This window comes from Emys orbicularis, chromosome 1 (assembly GCF_028017835.1).
Source record: "Emys orbicularis isolate rEmyOrb1 chromosome 1, rEmyOrb1.hap1, whole genome shotgun sequence".
Classification (NCBI taxonomy): domain Eukaryota; kingdom Metazoa; phylum Chordata; order Testudines; family Emydidae; genus Emys; species Emys orbicularis.
Genome location: NC_088683.1, coordinates 110,982,428 through 110,999,388, shown reverse-complemented (window position 1 = coordinate 110,999,388; position 16,961 = coordinate 110,982,428). Strand labels below are relative to the sequence as shown.

The 16,961-nt window shown below is 41.9% G+C and overlaps 1 protein-coding gene across 1 annotated transcript; it reads left to right on the top strand.

Annotated features, from left to right (window-relative positions):
* Positions 1-2,237: 2,237 nt before the first annotated feature.
* Positions 2,238-14,911, top strand: STMP1 (short transmembrane mitochondrial protein 1). Its single transcript, XM_065417582.1, has 3 exons — positions 2,238-2,347; positions 10,534-10,587; positions 14,452-14,911. The coding sequence occupies exons 1-3, from the start codon at positions 2,333-2,335 to the stop codon at positions 14,530-14,532; spliced, it is 150 nt and encodes a 49-aa protein (XP_065273654.1). The 5' UTR covers positions 2,238-2,332; the 3' UTR covers positions 14,533-14,911.
* Positions 14,912-16,961: the final 2,050 nt, after the last annotated feature.

Sequence of the window (16,961 nt, the reverse complement as noted above, 5' to 3'; positions counted from 1 at the left end):
TATCCGAGAGTGCTTTCCAGCTGCCTGATTTTTACTCCTGGGGGAATTCTGCACCAATGTGCACGTGCAGAATTCATGTCCCCTGCAGATTTTTTTTTTCTCCACAGAAAATACATTCTGTTGGAGAGGTGCTGCAGTTACACCTTTTTCCCACCAGGGGCTACTGTGGCACCAGAACAGAGAGTAGCCAGCTCACTGGCAGAAGCAGCCAGCAGCGTTCCACAGAGAGGCATGCCTGCAGGGCCAGGTCAGGAGGCACGGGATATGGGTGGGAGGGAACAGACGGAGCAGGGCACATAGCGCTGCTGGGGGGTCACATAGACTGGGGTTCAGAAGGGCTAGTGGGGGGGACAGACTTGGGCAGGGGCTGAATGGGAATGGGGGTGCAGGGCCACATGGGGCTGGGGGAAGATGTGCCTGACTGAATGGGAAAGGCTAGGGGTCAGCCAGGGTCTGCATGGGGGAGGCTCCCCAACTCCCTAACAATCCCCTGCCCCCCAAAATCTCTGTTCCATACTTCTCCAACCCACACCCAACAAGCCTCCAGGATCACTCCCAGGCTGCTTCCAGCAATTACTTCCCTCTCCTGCCGCTCCTCTGTTACCCCTGATTCCCCCAAGCCTTTGCACTGCTTCTGAGGGGTGCGGGAAATACGCTTCTGTATTATAGTTTAAATTAATTATTACTCAAAGTTCTGTAATATGCCTAGTAAAAAATGTTTGTCAAAACAACATTTCCTGAATCTTTTTTGTCTGTATTGTTATAGGCATACTTGATGACAGGCATTTTTAAATAAATTACCAAAATAATTGAAACTGGCATGATTTTCTTGTCCTTTGGCACCTTTAAGATTAACAGATGTATTGGAGCATAAGCTTTCGTGGTGAATACCCACTTCGTCAGACGCATGTAATGGAAATTTCCAGAGGCAGGTATAAATATGCAGGCAAGAATCAGTCTGGAACTAACATGGCTACCCCTCTGATACATGATTTTCTTGGGTTATTTTGACAAATAAAATATGCAGAATTTTGCAAAATTTTAAAATATTGTGCGCAGAATTCCCCCAGGAATAGATTTTGCATTCAGACTCCTACTTTTTGATAGTTTGCTTCTGCTCTGTTTTTTTATTTATTTAATTAATTCTCTTTTTCCATATGACTTCTTCCCCTTCATCTCAGCTAGTAAGCTTGTCTCCCTTTGGGTCTGTGCAAAGTTAAGGGAACCAACAACAAAAGGACTGCTAGGAAGAGGAAACAGCCAGAATGGTAAAACATCTGGAATTACTTCATTCCATTAGTTCATTCACCCTCCCTACCAGAGGGCTTCGAATATTAATAATACTTAGCATTTATATTGCACATTACATAGTCATAGCACTGACAGTAGAACCTCAACCACACAGCTGATTTGGAACCAGAACCTATGCAATCAGGCAGCAGCAGAGACAAAAAAAAAAAAAAAAAAAAAAAAACCCTACACCAAATACAGTACAGTACTACGTTAAACATAAATTACTAAAAAAAAAAAAAATGGAAAGTTTAAAAAATTGACAAGGTAAGGAAACTACTTCTGTGCTTGTTTCATTTAAATTAAGATAGTTAAAAGCAGCATTTTTCTTCTGTATAATAAAGTTTCAAAGCCGTTTTAAGTCAAAGTTCAGTTGTAAACTTTTTAAAGAGCAACCATAACATTGCATTAGGAACATTTCAGAGTTACAAACAACCTCCATTCTCAAGGTACAGACATTACCTACAAGTCTTTGACTGTAATTTACCTTGCCCTAGCATAGAGACATGCATTCCTCACATCCATAACCTTCAGTTATAAATTGATTGGTGTGTGGTGCTATGTTTTATATATATATATACACACACACACACCGCTTCAAAGCATAATCTCTGTTTTAGATTTTGCAGAACTCCGAAGTTTCAGCCTTATTCAGTGCAGGGTTGGGGATGTTTATGACACTATGGGTCTCGTCAGTAGGGATATCAGACTGTGTGCTTGGGAGGGGGAAGTGTTTGCTCGGTGGAGAAACACCAGATCTTCCACAAGGGCCTTCTGCACTGTGTATTTTCGGAAAGCAATCCTCACTACATAGGGCAGTCCCACTCTGAGCCCAGGGTCACCTCGCCAGAGGCGGGGCTACAGGGAGGAGAAAGAGGGCCGGGCGTGCAAGACCAGAAAGGATAGGATTGCTCAGGCATCCATCAAATCCCTAAACTAGTGAGACAGCAGCAGGGAGGATGGGACCCGGAAGAGAAGTTGCCGCTGGGGTGAGTTACTTCCCCGCCCGCCCCTCGGAGGAGAGAGGCAGCCCGGTTACACCATGTTTCAGTTTCTGGTAAGTGTCTGCAAAGCCCCTCCACGTGGAGCCTGTCCCGGCTCTGTGTTGGGAGGGAGGAGGGGATTGCTGCTGGGGGACCCGCTCCCCTTCTCTCCCCCCTCCGCCCCCACGCAGGAGAAAGGCGTCTCTGACCCTGGAGAGAGAAGCAGCCGCTACGTCCCCCCATCCCCCTTCCCAGCTCTGTTCATCCAGCGATGGATACATTGGGCCCTGGAGCTAGTTACATGCTTTCAGCACCTTTGCGTGTGAGAGAGAGAGAGACTGGAAAGCCCCCTCCCGACTTGATACTGTGGTTTTCTGAAGGGATCCCAGATTTGGGGCACTGATGAACCTGGGACCTTGTTTTGCAACGGCTGCCCATTTAAGGGTTCGTCTGGACGAGGATAAAAGGCGCTTAAGGGTGAACTAACACGTTTTAAACAACTTGAGTGCCGGTTGTATTTTGTTAACGGGCTAGCTGGGCGAGATGAAGCCTAGGCTACACCAGGGCCTGCTAACGTGGTAAAATACAACTAGCCCTGACATGCTCTAGGGTGGTGGTTGTATTTTCTAAAGTTGTTCATTAAAACGTTAACTGAAGTGTGGGTTGGTTTGTTTTTTTAAACACCTTTACTGTAGTCTAGATATGCCCTTCATGATGCACCAGCTTCCAAGCCATGGAGATTGAATGGTTCAAGAACTTGAGCCTTATGGTTCTGATTTTGGATATGCCCTCACTGGATAGTTAATTCAAGTTATCTGCACTCAAGTTATGCCTCCTGAGCGAGAGTAGCCAAATGGCAGTATAACCCTTAAGTTGCTGTGTCCACACCAGTGCTGCACGCATTTGTCTGTGGTGCTAAGCTGTCTGATTGCACATCCCAGCGTACTTAACTCTGCATTAAGCTGAGCTGAGCCTGTCTAGTTTCCTGCCACTTCATCCATCTGACTCTCAGCAGCTTGTCAGGTGGACTGCCTTAGAGCTGGATACGCCAGTACTTCCAGGGACCCTAGCTCCATTCCTTGACATCCGTTAAATATTATTCACTGTACCAAGAGGGGGTTTTCTCATTAAAAGTTATGCACACATGCAAAAAGAAGAATTATTTTAGGGCCAGATTGTGATGCCCTTTCACCCCAAGTAGTTCCTTTGAAATCAGTAGATCTAAGACCTTTATTCACACTGAATAGTATATCACAATCTAGCAGTTAATTATATGGCTAACACTTTATAACACACACAAGTGACTTAGCCTGAAAGTCCCATTTGCAAAAGTGACTTGCTGCATGTCTAACTGCAGTACAGAGGCACAGCTACAGTGCTGTAGTGCCATAATGTGGATGCTTTGTATTTTTCCATTGATGTATTGTTAATCCACCTCTCCCAGAGGCTGTAGCTAGGTCTATGGAAGAATTTTTCTATCGACATATCTGCGTATACAGTGGGGGGTTAGGTCAATCTACCTACATTACACAGGGTGTGGAATTTTTCACAGCCCTGCAACTACGTCAGTGACTCTCAAACTTTTGTACTGGTGACCCCTTTCACATAGCAAGCCCCTGCGTGCGACCCCCCCCCCTTATAAATTAAAAACACTTTTTATATATTTAACACCATTATAAATGCTGGAGGCAAAGCGGGGTTTGCGGTGGAGGTTGACAGCTTGCGACCCCCCCCCCCCCATGTAATAACCTCGTGGCTCCCTGAGGGGTCCCGACCCCCAGTTTGAGAACCCCTTAACTAGGTCAGTCTACTTTGTTTCTACACTGAAAAGTTACATTGGCATAACTACATTTCTCAAAGGTGTGAAAAATCCACACCCCTGAGATATGTAGGTAAGCCGACTTAACCTGGTGTAGACAGCACTAGGGCTACAAAAGAATTCTTCCGTTGACCTAGCTACCACCTCTCGGGGAGGTGGATTACCTACAGCCATGGAAGAACCCCTCCAATTGCTGGAGTAAGTGTCCACACTGAAGTGCTACATCAACACTGCTGCAGGAGTGCAACTGCCCTGCTATAGCATTTTAAGTGTAGACATAGCCTAAGTCTCATTGAAAATCTATCAAACTAAGGCCTGGTCTACACTAGGAAATTAGGTTGGTATAACTGTCACTTGGGTATGAATCAATGGCGCCTTCCCTTATGGGTGGGAGGCCTATAGCAATGGGTGGGCCCATCCCTGCCCATCCCCAGTGCCTCAGCCATCCCCAGTGTCTCAGTAGGCCAGGGGTATGAAAAATTCATACCCCTGACCAGTTAAACTGATGTAATCTCCGGTATAGACAGCACTAGGTGGATGGGAGAATTTTCCCATCCACCATCTACCTCTTGGGGAGGTGGGGAACCTGCACCAACAGGAGAACCCCTCCCATTAGCATAGAGGCTTGTGTGTAGACATACCCTTTGGCACTTTTTAAAAAAATTTACTCTTGTCTAGTTTTCCCTCTTGCAAAATCAGGCTGTGTTCGTTGTGTATCACAAAGTAATGAGGGACTTTAAGTTCACACACTAGACAGAATATAAAAACTTTTCCAGCACATCCATTTATTAGTGGAATAACATAAATGCTATCATGAATGAAATGAACCAGCTAAGTGAGTTTTAAACAAACCCCTGGATTTCCCCCTGCTCCCTCCAGTATTGCATTCATATAGTAAAACATAAAAACAAAAAGGGCCCTACGGTTTAATAGTGACTCACTGTGACCTTGGACAAGTTACATCTTCTGTGTAACACAACTGTGGACTTTGCAGTCGAGGGATGTGATTAGACAAAGCAGAAGCTGCATTTGAGCCTTTTGTGAAAGAGTAAACTCAATTAAAGTAATGGAAAAAGGTTTCAATTCTTCTCCTACAGTTGTAGCTATAATATGACAGTGATGGTTTATCAGTTGATGTCCCATCTAAAATATTTGCATTCCAAAGAAATATATAAATTTTTAGGCCATGCCTGTTAAGACCCTGCAAATGTACTCTGAATATGTAGCATACCATGTGTGTAAATAACTGGGGGGATTAGCCACCCCCATGTTTCTTCCCCCAAAAAAGCAGGAAAGAATGAGTTTGGAACAGAAGCTCATTTATCTCACTTTATTAAAAGTGGACAAATTTAGACAAGGTACAAAACGACTCAAAGTGATATTCAACAGCTATTATTTAACTCTAGCCCCCTCAAATAAAAAAAAGTTGTCTACACCCCCATCATACATTGAATATACTGTGGCCTTACTAATTTTGGTTACATTCTCTTTTGGTTCACCATCTATATAGCTACAATATACAGCTTCCTTTATTCTTAGCCACTTTTTTCTTCAAATCACTCCAGATGTATTCTGTTGGATGCCAATCAGGTGACTGTACAGGTGAAAGCGCCCAGTGCTTTAACGCTTTCTCTAAGACAGTGTTTCCCAAACTTGGGACGCCGCTTGTGCAGGGAAAGCCTCTGGCGAGCTTGGCCAGTTTGTGTACCTGTCGTGTCTGCAGGCCCGGCCGATCGTGACTCCCACTGTCCGCGGTTCGCTGCTCCAGGCCAATGGGACCTGCGGGAAGTGGCGGCCAGTGCCACTTCCCGCAGCTCCCATTGGCCTGGAGCAGCGAACCGCGGCCAGTGGGAGCCGCGATCGGCCGGACCTGCGGATATGGCAGGTAAACAAACTGGCCCGGCCCGCCAGGAGCTTTCCCTACACAAGTGGCATCCCAAGTCTGGGAAACACTGCTCTAAGAAAATGCATGCATGGTTGATGTGTACTTTAATTCAGCGGGTTTCAACCTTTTTTTCATTGTGGACTCTTAAAAATGTTCGAATGGAGGTGCAGACCTTTGGAAATCTTAAACATACTCTGTGGTCTCCCATTGAAAACCACTGCTTTAATTCATTGTCCTTTTTGAAAAACAGGTACTTTTGCTCCCTATAAGAAGACTCAGTTCTAATATCTTTTCATATATTGCACTTGCTTTTATGCTAATAACGAAACACAGGTTACCAATACTTTTATAAGACACAGCCCATGCAAGTGAAATAATGTTCTTTTTGGACTGCTGCTGCTTTTGTATAGTGCCAATGCATCTTAAAAAGAGTTGCACATGGGGCTGACACCTCCAGTGCATTCATTGGCTCACCGCTACAGTAAAACAAATCCAACCTTTGTATCAGAGTGATATATGTTTAATTGTGTGATAAAATACAAATTTTGTTCCAAAAAAATTCAGCTGTCTCAAAGCTGTTTTAAGCATATTTTAATCATATTGCCCCTCCGGTCTGGTATGGGTATTGTTGTTTTTGTTGTTGTTGTTCTGTCTTTTGTTCCCCCCCCCCCCACACACACACACACTCTCCATTCAAATTTTCACCTTGGTAAGTCTCCCACTTTGATTTGACAATGCACTGCCTGTTCTGTTGCATTGGCTGCAGTTCATTTAGTTCATTTAAAGCTTCTGGCTTATTTTTCCCTGAGCCCAGCCCTGCTCTGACCTTCTGCAAATATGATAAGCTGTTTCTGAGGTCAGAGTTAAACTCTTTGCCCACAGTCAAATGATACTTTTTCCCCCTCATTCCCAGTCCTAAGGTATTTGTTAATTAATGCAGCTGTTTGCCTCATTGACTAGCTGAACATTCTTTAAACTTTTAGTCTTTTTCTTTTTCTACATGTGTGTGAAAACTCTGGCAGATGCTAAAGCCAGATGCCCAACTATATGATTTATTTACAATTCTAATTAAATCCTTAATTGATGCTAATGCCTTTAATACCTGGCACTTATTAAAAGTAAATAACACGGAGAAAACAACAGGGTGCATGCCAGTAACAAAGCACAGCAGCATTTCTCATTTCTCATTATAGGTGCTGCTGACCTAATTTGGAGATATTGTGGATTTTTAGCTACCGGTATGTTCAGACTTGGTGCCAATAAGTCCCAATAATACATTGCATATTTATTAGAAAATCAGGACTTCGGGCTCTCTTTAATATATATATATATTTTTTTTAAGTTAGCTGGCTATTTCAAATTCCGGTCTCTGTTGATAATGCCAGCAGAGAGCCTCTTCTAAATCACTTTAGCTCTTGGGTGTTTATTAAAAAATAAGCCTCCATATCCTACCCCTAGTCCAACACAAGATTTATAAAAAATTGTAAATGCATATGCATTTCTTCAGAATGGACTCATTTGTATCTCTGTTCCAGTGAAAACAGTGGGTAATAGGACTAATACGCTCAGCAGATTTTGGAGTAATAATGTTTCTGAACTCAACTGCTACTTGAAGTCCTTGTGTTGCAAATGTCTGATAAAAATCAGTTTTAATTAAGACTTTCTGATTAGTGCCTGAAAGCTAGTGAAGGGAAAAGAGGAAGGGCATATTAATTCTGGGTTCCCTCCTCTCCTTTCCTGTGCATGGAAAGGGTGTCTGTCTCTCCTTCACCCTAGCTGGAGCTGCAGCAGGGAGATAAAGGGATAATCTTACAAACTTTATATCTTTTGCCTTTCAGAGTTAAGTAATTGCTTGTTTTACATTTAACGCGTATCTTAGTGTGTTGGGTGGCTGTTGGAAGCCCCTCATTAGTCCTTACTGTCCTTAATTGGCATGTACCCTTTAATTGGCAGCATTTTTAGTTGTCAAAAGTGATGAAGATTAAACAGTGAGACTCCCCCTCTTCATGAAGTGGCATCTCTTAAACCCTGTATAACTGATGAAATAGCACATCAAAGTCTCGACTGGTCTTGCATGGAGTGTGTGGAGCTCTGACTTCAACTAATGGGATACAAGTTGTTTATGTTCTTGGGTTTGACATAGGTGTTAAGATATTTGCAATACAAAATAAGACATTGCATGGTATAGTATTGGTCCCAGCTTTGGACGTATTTTAGGCTAAGAGCAGGAGAATGAAGGTGGTTTTTGTTCTTTCTAGGAGAAAAAAATCAAGAGAACTTTCTTAGTAAAACTATTTTATAAGGGATAGACTGAAAGGTTCGCCCCAGTGACTAGTAATATACGCCAATCTTTGCAAAGAGTCTTGAAATTCTCAGCTGAGAGTCTGCTTGCCTTTTGGGTGAATTCATGGACACTGCCAAGATATAGGAAAGGCCCTTCTGCTGGATTGACTTTCAGCATTAAAAGGAATCTTAAATCCTGCTTATCTCAGTGCAGCATGCATTAATAATATCCATGCAAAAAACTTCATTAATTTACAGTTAAGTTTGCGATGATAATATACAGCTTTTATACCAAACACAGAAAAAGAACACTACATTTTTATAAAAAAGCCAAGAAGCCCTAAGCTCTAAAAATGGAGTAAACAAATAATTTAAATAAATGTCCCGTTTCTCTTACAGTTCAGACATTTAGTTAATGATGGCATCAGCATGTGAAAATGTGCAACCAGTTCTATTAATGGCCATAGCTTTCTGACAAGAACATGTTTTGGGTTTTTTTTTTTTTTTACCAGTGACTGGAGCTGTGTTTATGCTATTGGGAGAGTGAGTTATATTCTGTTCTTCTTTGTGCAGTGAATAGAATTTCTAGCTAGGTTTTGATTTCAAAATCATTACTGTTGATGATGATTAAAAAAAAAAAAAAAAAAAGCAGCACACAGATTTTCAGAGATGAGGCCAAATTTGCAGTATTGATAGTCAGAAAAATCTTATTAGCATTTGTACATCAAGCAAGCTTAATCTGAAATTTAATGATAAGGGCCAGAGTTTTACTTGGAGTTGCTGGATGCTAAGCACTTTGGAAAATCTGGATGTATATTTCTGAGGAAACAAAGGGTATTTTTTTTTTTCCTCTCCGGTGTGATTGAGACCCGAGTTTCTCCTCAGCCTGCAAGTGAAAGGAGCTATGCACTCCATTTCCCTCTTACTCTTCCTTTAAAACTCATGGACTGAAGTGACCATTTCTTTAGCACCCAGCAACTCTCATCCCAAGCCTGGGACCTAAATTTACATTCTGTACAAAGTAGCATAACTAGGCCAGCCCAGAAATCTCCTGATGCACTGTTTCCTTACAATCTCCTTAGCCCATATGTTTTATAGCCCACTTCATTTGCCTGTGTCCTGTGATTTCCCCCACCCCCCCATTTCCCTCCCCCCGCACCTATTAGTCTTAGTATTTGTATAGTGGTAGCTCCTGTGAGCCTCAGGCCTGGTCTACACTACGACTTTAATTCGGATTTAGCTGCTTTAATTCGAATTAACGCTTGACCCGTCCACACAACGAAGCCATTTAATTCGAATTTCTGTACTCCTCCTCGACGAGAGGAGTAGCGTCAAAATCGGTATTGTTAATCCGAATTAAGGTTAGTGTGGCCGCAATTCGATGTTATTGGCAATTAGATGTTATTGGCTACCCACAATGCAACGCTCTGGAAATCGATGCTACTACGGTAGCTTGGACGCACACCACCGAATTAATGGTGCCTAGTGTGGCCGAATACATTCGAATTTATAAAATCGGTTTCCTAAATTCGAATTATATAAATTCGGATTAATCCTGTAGTGTAGACATACCCTCAGTCATAGAGCAGGACCGTCCTTGTGCTAAGAGATGTACACGTATTGAACAAAAAGACTTTTCCTGTGCCATTATATTTAATGGACTTACTATGATTTATATGGTAATGGGTGTGCAAGGAACTTTACAGAACAAAAGACCAATCTCTGCACCAAAGATTTCTTGGAATTGTAAGAGAACAGTGATAAAGAGAAGTCTCATTCTGGTGGTGGTGGTGTTTTTATGGGAGTCGGGGTATAAATAGGTACATTGTTGAAGGAAGAGAAAGCTTCGGGGAGAGTAGTAAAAAACAACTTCTGAGTAGAGCTGGTTGAAATTTTTTGCATGAAAATTTTTTTATTGAAATATTATTTTAAATTTTCTGCGGGGGGGGGGAGGGGGTTTGCAATTTTTTCTGGGTTTTTAACCAATGTTTTTACCAAAATCTCTTTTTGAAATAATTAGAATTTTTTTCCCCACCCAAACCACCTGCATTCTCTTAATGAAAACAAGATTTCAGAAAATGATTTGGGAAAAAATCTCCATTTTGAAGCCTGTGAAATGGAAACCATTTAAAAAATGTTCATGATTTCTCCGCCACCACTATTTTTTCAACCTCCTCTACTGCCAAGTGTTCATACATTCTGTGCAAGTGAGGGGGAAATGTTAAACTCCTTTTCATTTATTTTCTGTCTTTTTTCTTTCTTTTCCTCTTAAGCTTGGTTTTGCTCTCGGCAATGTGGTTGGGATGTATCTGGCTCAGAATTATGATGTAAGTATTATTATTTATTAAAGTAGTAGTAGTATTTTGCAGGAGTGGCCCTACCTGTTTTACTGGCCAGGATGGAAAATACTTTGACTGCCCCTTCCCCAAGCAGCTGAGCTCAAACAAATAAACAAACAAAAAAAGCTGGCCAATCAGAGGAGAGGGGGGAAAAAAAAGCTGGCCAATAAGCAGAGCAAAAATGACCAGCCAATCAGAATAAAGCAAAAAACAAAAACACATCCACATGGCACAATGGTATGTTACCCCATGGAAGTGGGCAACCAGCTTGCCCACACCTAGACCTGGCCCTAATTTATTTGTATTACAGTAATGCTTGGAGGTCCCAGCTGAGATCAGGGCCCCATTATGCAAGTGTTGCACAAACACATATTAAGATACAGTCTCTGTCCTGAAGAGGAGCTTATAGTCTAAACAGACAAAGCAGGGGAAAACGGGGGCCCAGAAAAGTGAAAAGACCTGCCCAAGATCACACAGCTGGTCAGTGGTAGAGCAAGGATTAGAACCAGCTCTCCTAACTCCTAGTTTAGTGCCCTGTCCCGTAGGATACACTAGCTGCCACCCAGTTCTATTTGTTTACGTATGAAAGTTTTATAGCGACTTGTATTTCTCTCTCCTATGGATGATGAAAGTGGAATTGTCAGGAGTGTTTGGGAGGGCTCAACCTAGTGAGTTCTGCTTGGAATTTTATGTAGACCTGAACTCTTCCTTATCTCCTTGGATTGAGGTTTTCTGAATATGAATGAAGGGGAGATTTTGTCTTCCAAGAATTTGAAGCAGAAGCCTTGGGGCTGAGCCTCCAAACTTCGGTAGTATCAATGCAGGTTTGAGGATTTAGTAGATTTAAAATTAAAAACCTACTATCCAATTAGAAATCATATATTTAAAACATTCCTTACCTGTGCTACTAATGCTACCTCAAAATTAAAAGAATCGAAGGGTGAGATCCACAAAGGTATTTAGGTTCCTAATCCCCAGACTTAGGCACCTAAGTCCCAGTATTGGCTCCATTACGATGCACAAAACTCCCTCTGAACTCTGTAGACACCTAAACTCTCATTGTGCCTAAGGAATGTTTTACTGCAAAATCTTAGGAGCTTACATTTCTGCCTCTGAATATGTTCGCTGGCGAGTCCTAGGCGTACAGGCACCTATCTCTTGCCTAAGCCCCAGAGTGATTCACAAATCAGAGGACATCTAACTCGCCTGAGGGGCCAGATCTGGTAGCAGTGCTCAGAGGCTGCCTACCAGATTGGGTCCCATTCAAAATCCAGTTGAAGGAGGAGTGATTAGAGCTCTCAGTTGGGATGTGGGAGACCCAGGTTTGTTTCCCCCCTCTGCCAAAGGGGGGAAAGGATTTTAACAGAGGTCTCTCACCTCTCAGGAGAGTGCCCTAATCACTGGTTTATGGTATCTTCTGATGTGGGGATACCTCCATCTCTCCTGTTCCACTCTGGCTAATTACATAAGCAGTCATTTTTTATTATTATTTATCCAACACAACCACTTCCTCTGGCCATTTTAGGTGCCTGCCTTACTCCACACAACTCATTCCCTCAAGAAACAGGTTAGGCATCTAAGCCAACTGACTTCAGGCAGTGAGTTTCCATTCCTGGATCGCTAAGTAGAAATTGCCTCCCTGCAGCCTGGTCTTAGGTGCTTATCTCTGAGAAGGGTCGGGATTAGCACACGCCCCCACTCCTTGTGAGCATCTCCCATTGGCTGGCTTAGGTGGCTCCTTACCTAGTGTGCTGTTTCTATTGTTTGTTTTTAAATCAGGGAAATTTAACATATGTAGATATACCTATCTCATAGAGCTGGAAGGGACCCCAAAAGGTCATTGAGTCCAGCCCCCTCCTTCACTAGCAGGACCAAGTACTGATTTTTGCCCCAGATCCCTAAATGGCCCCCTCAAGGATTGAGCTCACAACCCTGGGTTTAGCAGGCCAATGCTTGAACCACTGAGCTCTCTCTCCCCCCGTTAATTTCCTTAAGCTACGTTTTGTTAAAGCTTGTTTTTACAAAACCTATACTATAGTTTAGACCTAAATTCACCTGAGTGTATGTTGCATATGTAATTAATGAAAGCATGAAGTATAATCATTTTTGTACAGTACAACTGAAGTGTCACCACAAGAGGGCTACTTCTGCTTTTAATTCAGAGGAAGTTCTCCCCTGGTGATGTAAAACTAATTTGGCATGAACCAAGTATTTGATTGTTACAGTATCTAAGATGATTTTCCACGTGGTTAATCATAAAAGCCCCAATTATACAAACAGAGTGATTAAATTTAAAGTTAGTGTTTTTTCTCTGCAAGAGTGTGTTTGGCATGTGTATAAAATTTCTTTAGACAGGGAGCTCTTTTAGGACTAGGCCCAAGAGTAAATTAAACAAGGATTTTTTTTTTTTAAGAAGTACTATCACCCCTGCAGATGCTGCTAGGGAGTGTAAGGGTAATTCAGTGTGTAACTTTTCATAACGAAATTCAAAAGCTTCAACATTCTGCTCTTTCACATGTTGTCCCCAATCCTACAAATGCTTATGCATGTGAGTAGCCCTATTGACATCAGTGAAACTACATACTTGCTTAAACTGAAGTATATGTATAGGGTGACAAGACAGCAAGTGTGAAAAATTGGGACAGGGGGCGTGGGGTAATAGGTGCCTATATCAGACAAAGCCTCAAATACCAGGATTGTCCCTATAAAATCAGGACATCTGGTCACCCTAAATATGTATAAATATATGTAGTTTTGGGGTCTTAGTTTTAATTTCACAAAATTGGTCCCATTTCCTCCCACCCTACCCCCCTGTAAAAATACTTCTGACATTTCCCATATGGCTAACCTGACCACTCAAGTCATGAGTCGAGCCCCCAAAAATCATGAATAAAAATACACCTTTTGGGATATGTTTTATTTGCCTTTGGTGTTTGATGGTTTACGTCCCAGTTGGGTCTCCTCGTCAAGCAGTTCTCCACAACCACGAGAGCTAGAATCTTCGTACAAACGCCGAGATTCTCATTTAATCCGTTAACTTGAGGAGCTGTGGCTTTGAGGGAAAAATAAAACAAATTTTGCATGATTGCCACTAAAATAAAGAATTTGCAGCATGGCATTTGCCATTATCAGTCAAAAATTTTGACTGGTTCATTTTCAGTCTAAAATGCTTCTATTTTTAAGGGGAGACTGCTGGAGTTTCGCAACTCAACTTGATCTTTAGAACAAAATCTTCATTTTTTTTCTTTAAAATGTGATATTTCAAAAGGTTGCAGATTTCAGTGCAAAAATTGACAGACATGTCTGGGGCCAAAAAAATAGAGCAGAATAAATACTTTTGACATCTTGCAAAAAAATATTTTCCTCCTTTTGCACAGCTCTCCTTCTAGGTTTTAACTAAGACTAGAAGGAGCCAATGTGTTTATTTACTCTGACTTCCTACATTACTCAGACCACAGAAATTCTCATTACACTTTGTTGGTATTTTCAGAAGAATGTGTTAATAATATTGAGTTGGTGTTTTCTGCGGCCTACTCTGTGGCAGTTCATTTTCTTCCGGTGAGGTAGGCAGGCTGGTCCTCTAAATGTCCTATTTACTCCTTTATATGTCCATCCTCCTTTCCCATTCCCAGCAACAACAAAGATTACCCCAAATTAGGTCTAACTCTCCTTCCATCCAAAAAGATCTGGATGAGACTCCATCTGGGGCACATCTGTCCAGGGTAGTCCTGTGGAGTGGGTCGTAGGAGCAAGCTCTTTGTTGTTAGTGTTAAACTTTATATAAAGTTTTTCTTGCATTCCCTAATTAGTCAACTAAACAGCTGATGATGTCTAACTTTTTTTTTATTAAAGATTCCTGACCTTGCAAAGAAACTTGAAGATATTAAAAGAGATGTGGAAGCTAAGAAGAAACCTCCCAGTGACAAATCCTAAGTTACTGATGTTGACCGGATCATCTCCACACAAATTTCAAGGATATAATTCCCGTTCAAGCTACCAGTTCCAAGTAGAAGTGGGGCTTTTGGGGATTTCCTCCACTTCCAGTCTCCCAGAACCTGACTGTCCTTGAGTTGAAGTGCAATCATGAATGTGCGGTGAGACCTAACATTAGGAGTTTCAGGAAACCTGATTCTGAGCTGATGTGATTGGAAAAGAAAGTTTGGATTTTCTTGCTGTTACCTAATATTTTATAATCAATTTTTATATGGCTCAGCTGGAGATCACTGCAAATCCTACAATTATCCCTACCTGATGCTTTCTAATATTAATTCTTAAAATGCCTCAAAAGAAATTAAAACAAATGTATCCGGAAGTCACTTCTGAAGACTTTTTATTCTGAGTTATATTACGTCATTGTCCTTTCTTTAATCCTCCTGTATGAGACTGAATCATGGATAATTTCAGTCCCTGTGCTGGAGATGGAATGAGAGCTTTCTGAGTGTCCAGTGAATTTACATGATTAGTTGTTTGTTTCCACTGTTGTATATTATCTTGTTTTTGGCCGTGTTTTTCTTTGCACAAAGTGAGCGAAAACATGATTGACTCAAAAGGCTACCAGCTTCAACCTACATTTTACCTTCACTGGTTTTTCTTTCTCTGCTCTGTTCCATTGCTTCACCCCATTTCATTCTCACTCCTTTCCCCTCCCCTTGGTCATTCTGGGACACGTACCTTAGGCTGGGGATGATGAATCAGCAGTTGACTCAAATTCACTTAGTCATCTTCTAAAGATGGTTAAATGTACAGCCCTTTTGCATCCTCTCCTTACTGCCCCGAACAGTGCTCTTCCCCAGATGAAGCATTAGCACATTGAATGTAGTATTTGACACACCCTACCAGTCCCTCAACCCCCTGCATTGCCTTCAGATCTTTTCTTTTGCAATTGGACAGTAATTTTAGTACGTATACAGGTTCATCTTACCACCTCACTGAGCATGCTCTGGCACTACTTAGCCTAGCGTGTTCCCCTTTACCTCCCTCAACCACAATATATTAAATGGAAATGCAAACCCTTTAGTATGAGGCATTGATCCATGATGTTACAAGTACTACGCCCTTTGGCCTGAACTGTAAATGAGACACATCCTGTCAGGCAAAAAGAGATGTAAGTTTATTAGTTAACTAATTAGTTTACTGTTCTCCATTAAAAAAGCACCCATCCTTTGCATTTCGCTTTGCATGCATGGTTTTTAGAAGTACATGTATAAATAAACAGACCCATCAGGTACCCCTGGTCACTAACCCTGCAGCAACAACTATAACAAGAATTAATTAACTTCACAACACCTGTGTAAGATGAGGGGGTGGAATTATCCCCATTTTACAGGTGGCAAACTGAGGCAGAGAGAGAGAGTAAAGCTAAAATTGTCAGAGGTGTCCCCGAAGTTTGGGCAGCCAACTTGCGACACACAGGGCTTTATTTTTCAGAGTATTTAGCATTTTATAGCACTGTATATGTTCAAAACACAACTCCATTTGACTCTAGTTGCAGTTGGAGTGCTCAATACTTCTGCAAATTGGGCCCCGGTGTTTCAGGTTGGGCACCCAGTATATGTGGAACATACAATCAGTGACCTATAATTAAAAGTTTGATTCAAGTAACTTGCTCAGCATCACACAGGAACCCCAGGGCATAGGCAAGGATAGCATCCAGTTTTCTAGGGCAGCATTCACCTAAAACCTTCCTTTATTTTCCTGCAATTCCCTGTCTCAGTCACTACGCACCTTCCAACTATTGCAACAAATGATAGGGTTTCTGTGAATAGCCACCTTCACTACAGAGCCCTTGTTCCTTAGCACCTATATACCCTCCAGTCCCCTCCCACTGCTATCCACCTCAACAGCTCCTGTACCCCTCAACCTTTCCCCACCATCCTTCAGGTTCTGCAACTGCCTTTTCTCCACCTGGCCCACTTCCCCCCCTCTGCATTCAAATCAGGGTGCTTTTCTCCTGTTCCATGGTGCCAGCAGGAGGAGCACAGAGAACAGGAGGAACAATTGCAGGGAAATTCCTGCTCAGCCTTGAATCCTGGGGCTGGAGCATGCTCAGAGCAGTCAGAAACTTACGAGAATTTAACTGCCAAACTTATTCATCTGAGACTTTACAGAGGCTTATAACTTAATCAAATTTGTGCACATTTTCACAGGAATGGCAAAAGGCACATCTCTGAACCAAAGGCCACCTCCCTGACCAATTTCAAATCCAGGCTCCAAAAAACAGAGGTTCTACAGTTTCTCAGCCAAATAGTTGTGCGTATTTTATTTATTTATTTTTTTTTAACATGGGCAAAACAATTTATTTCCTTCTAATCTCATTCTTGGAAATGGCCAGGCCATTTTAGCTGAAATTTTCCAGAAAAGTT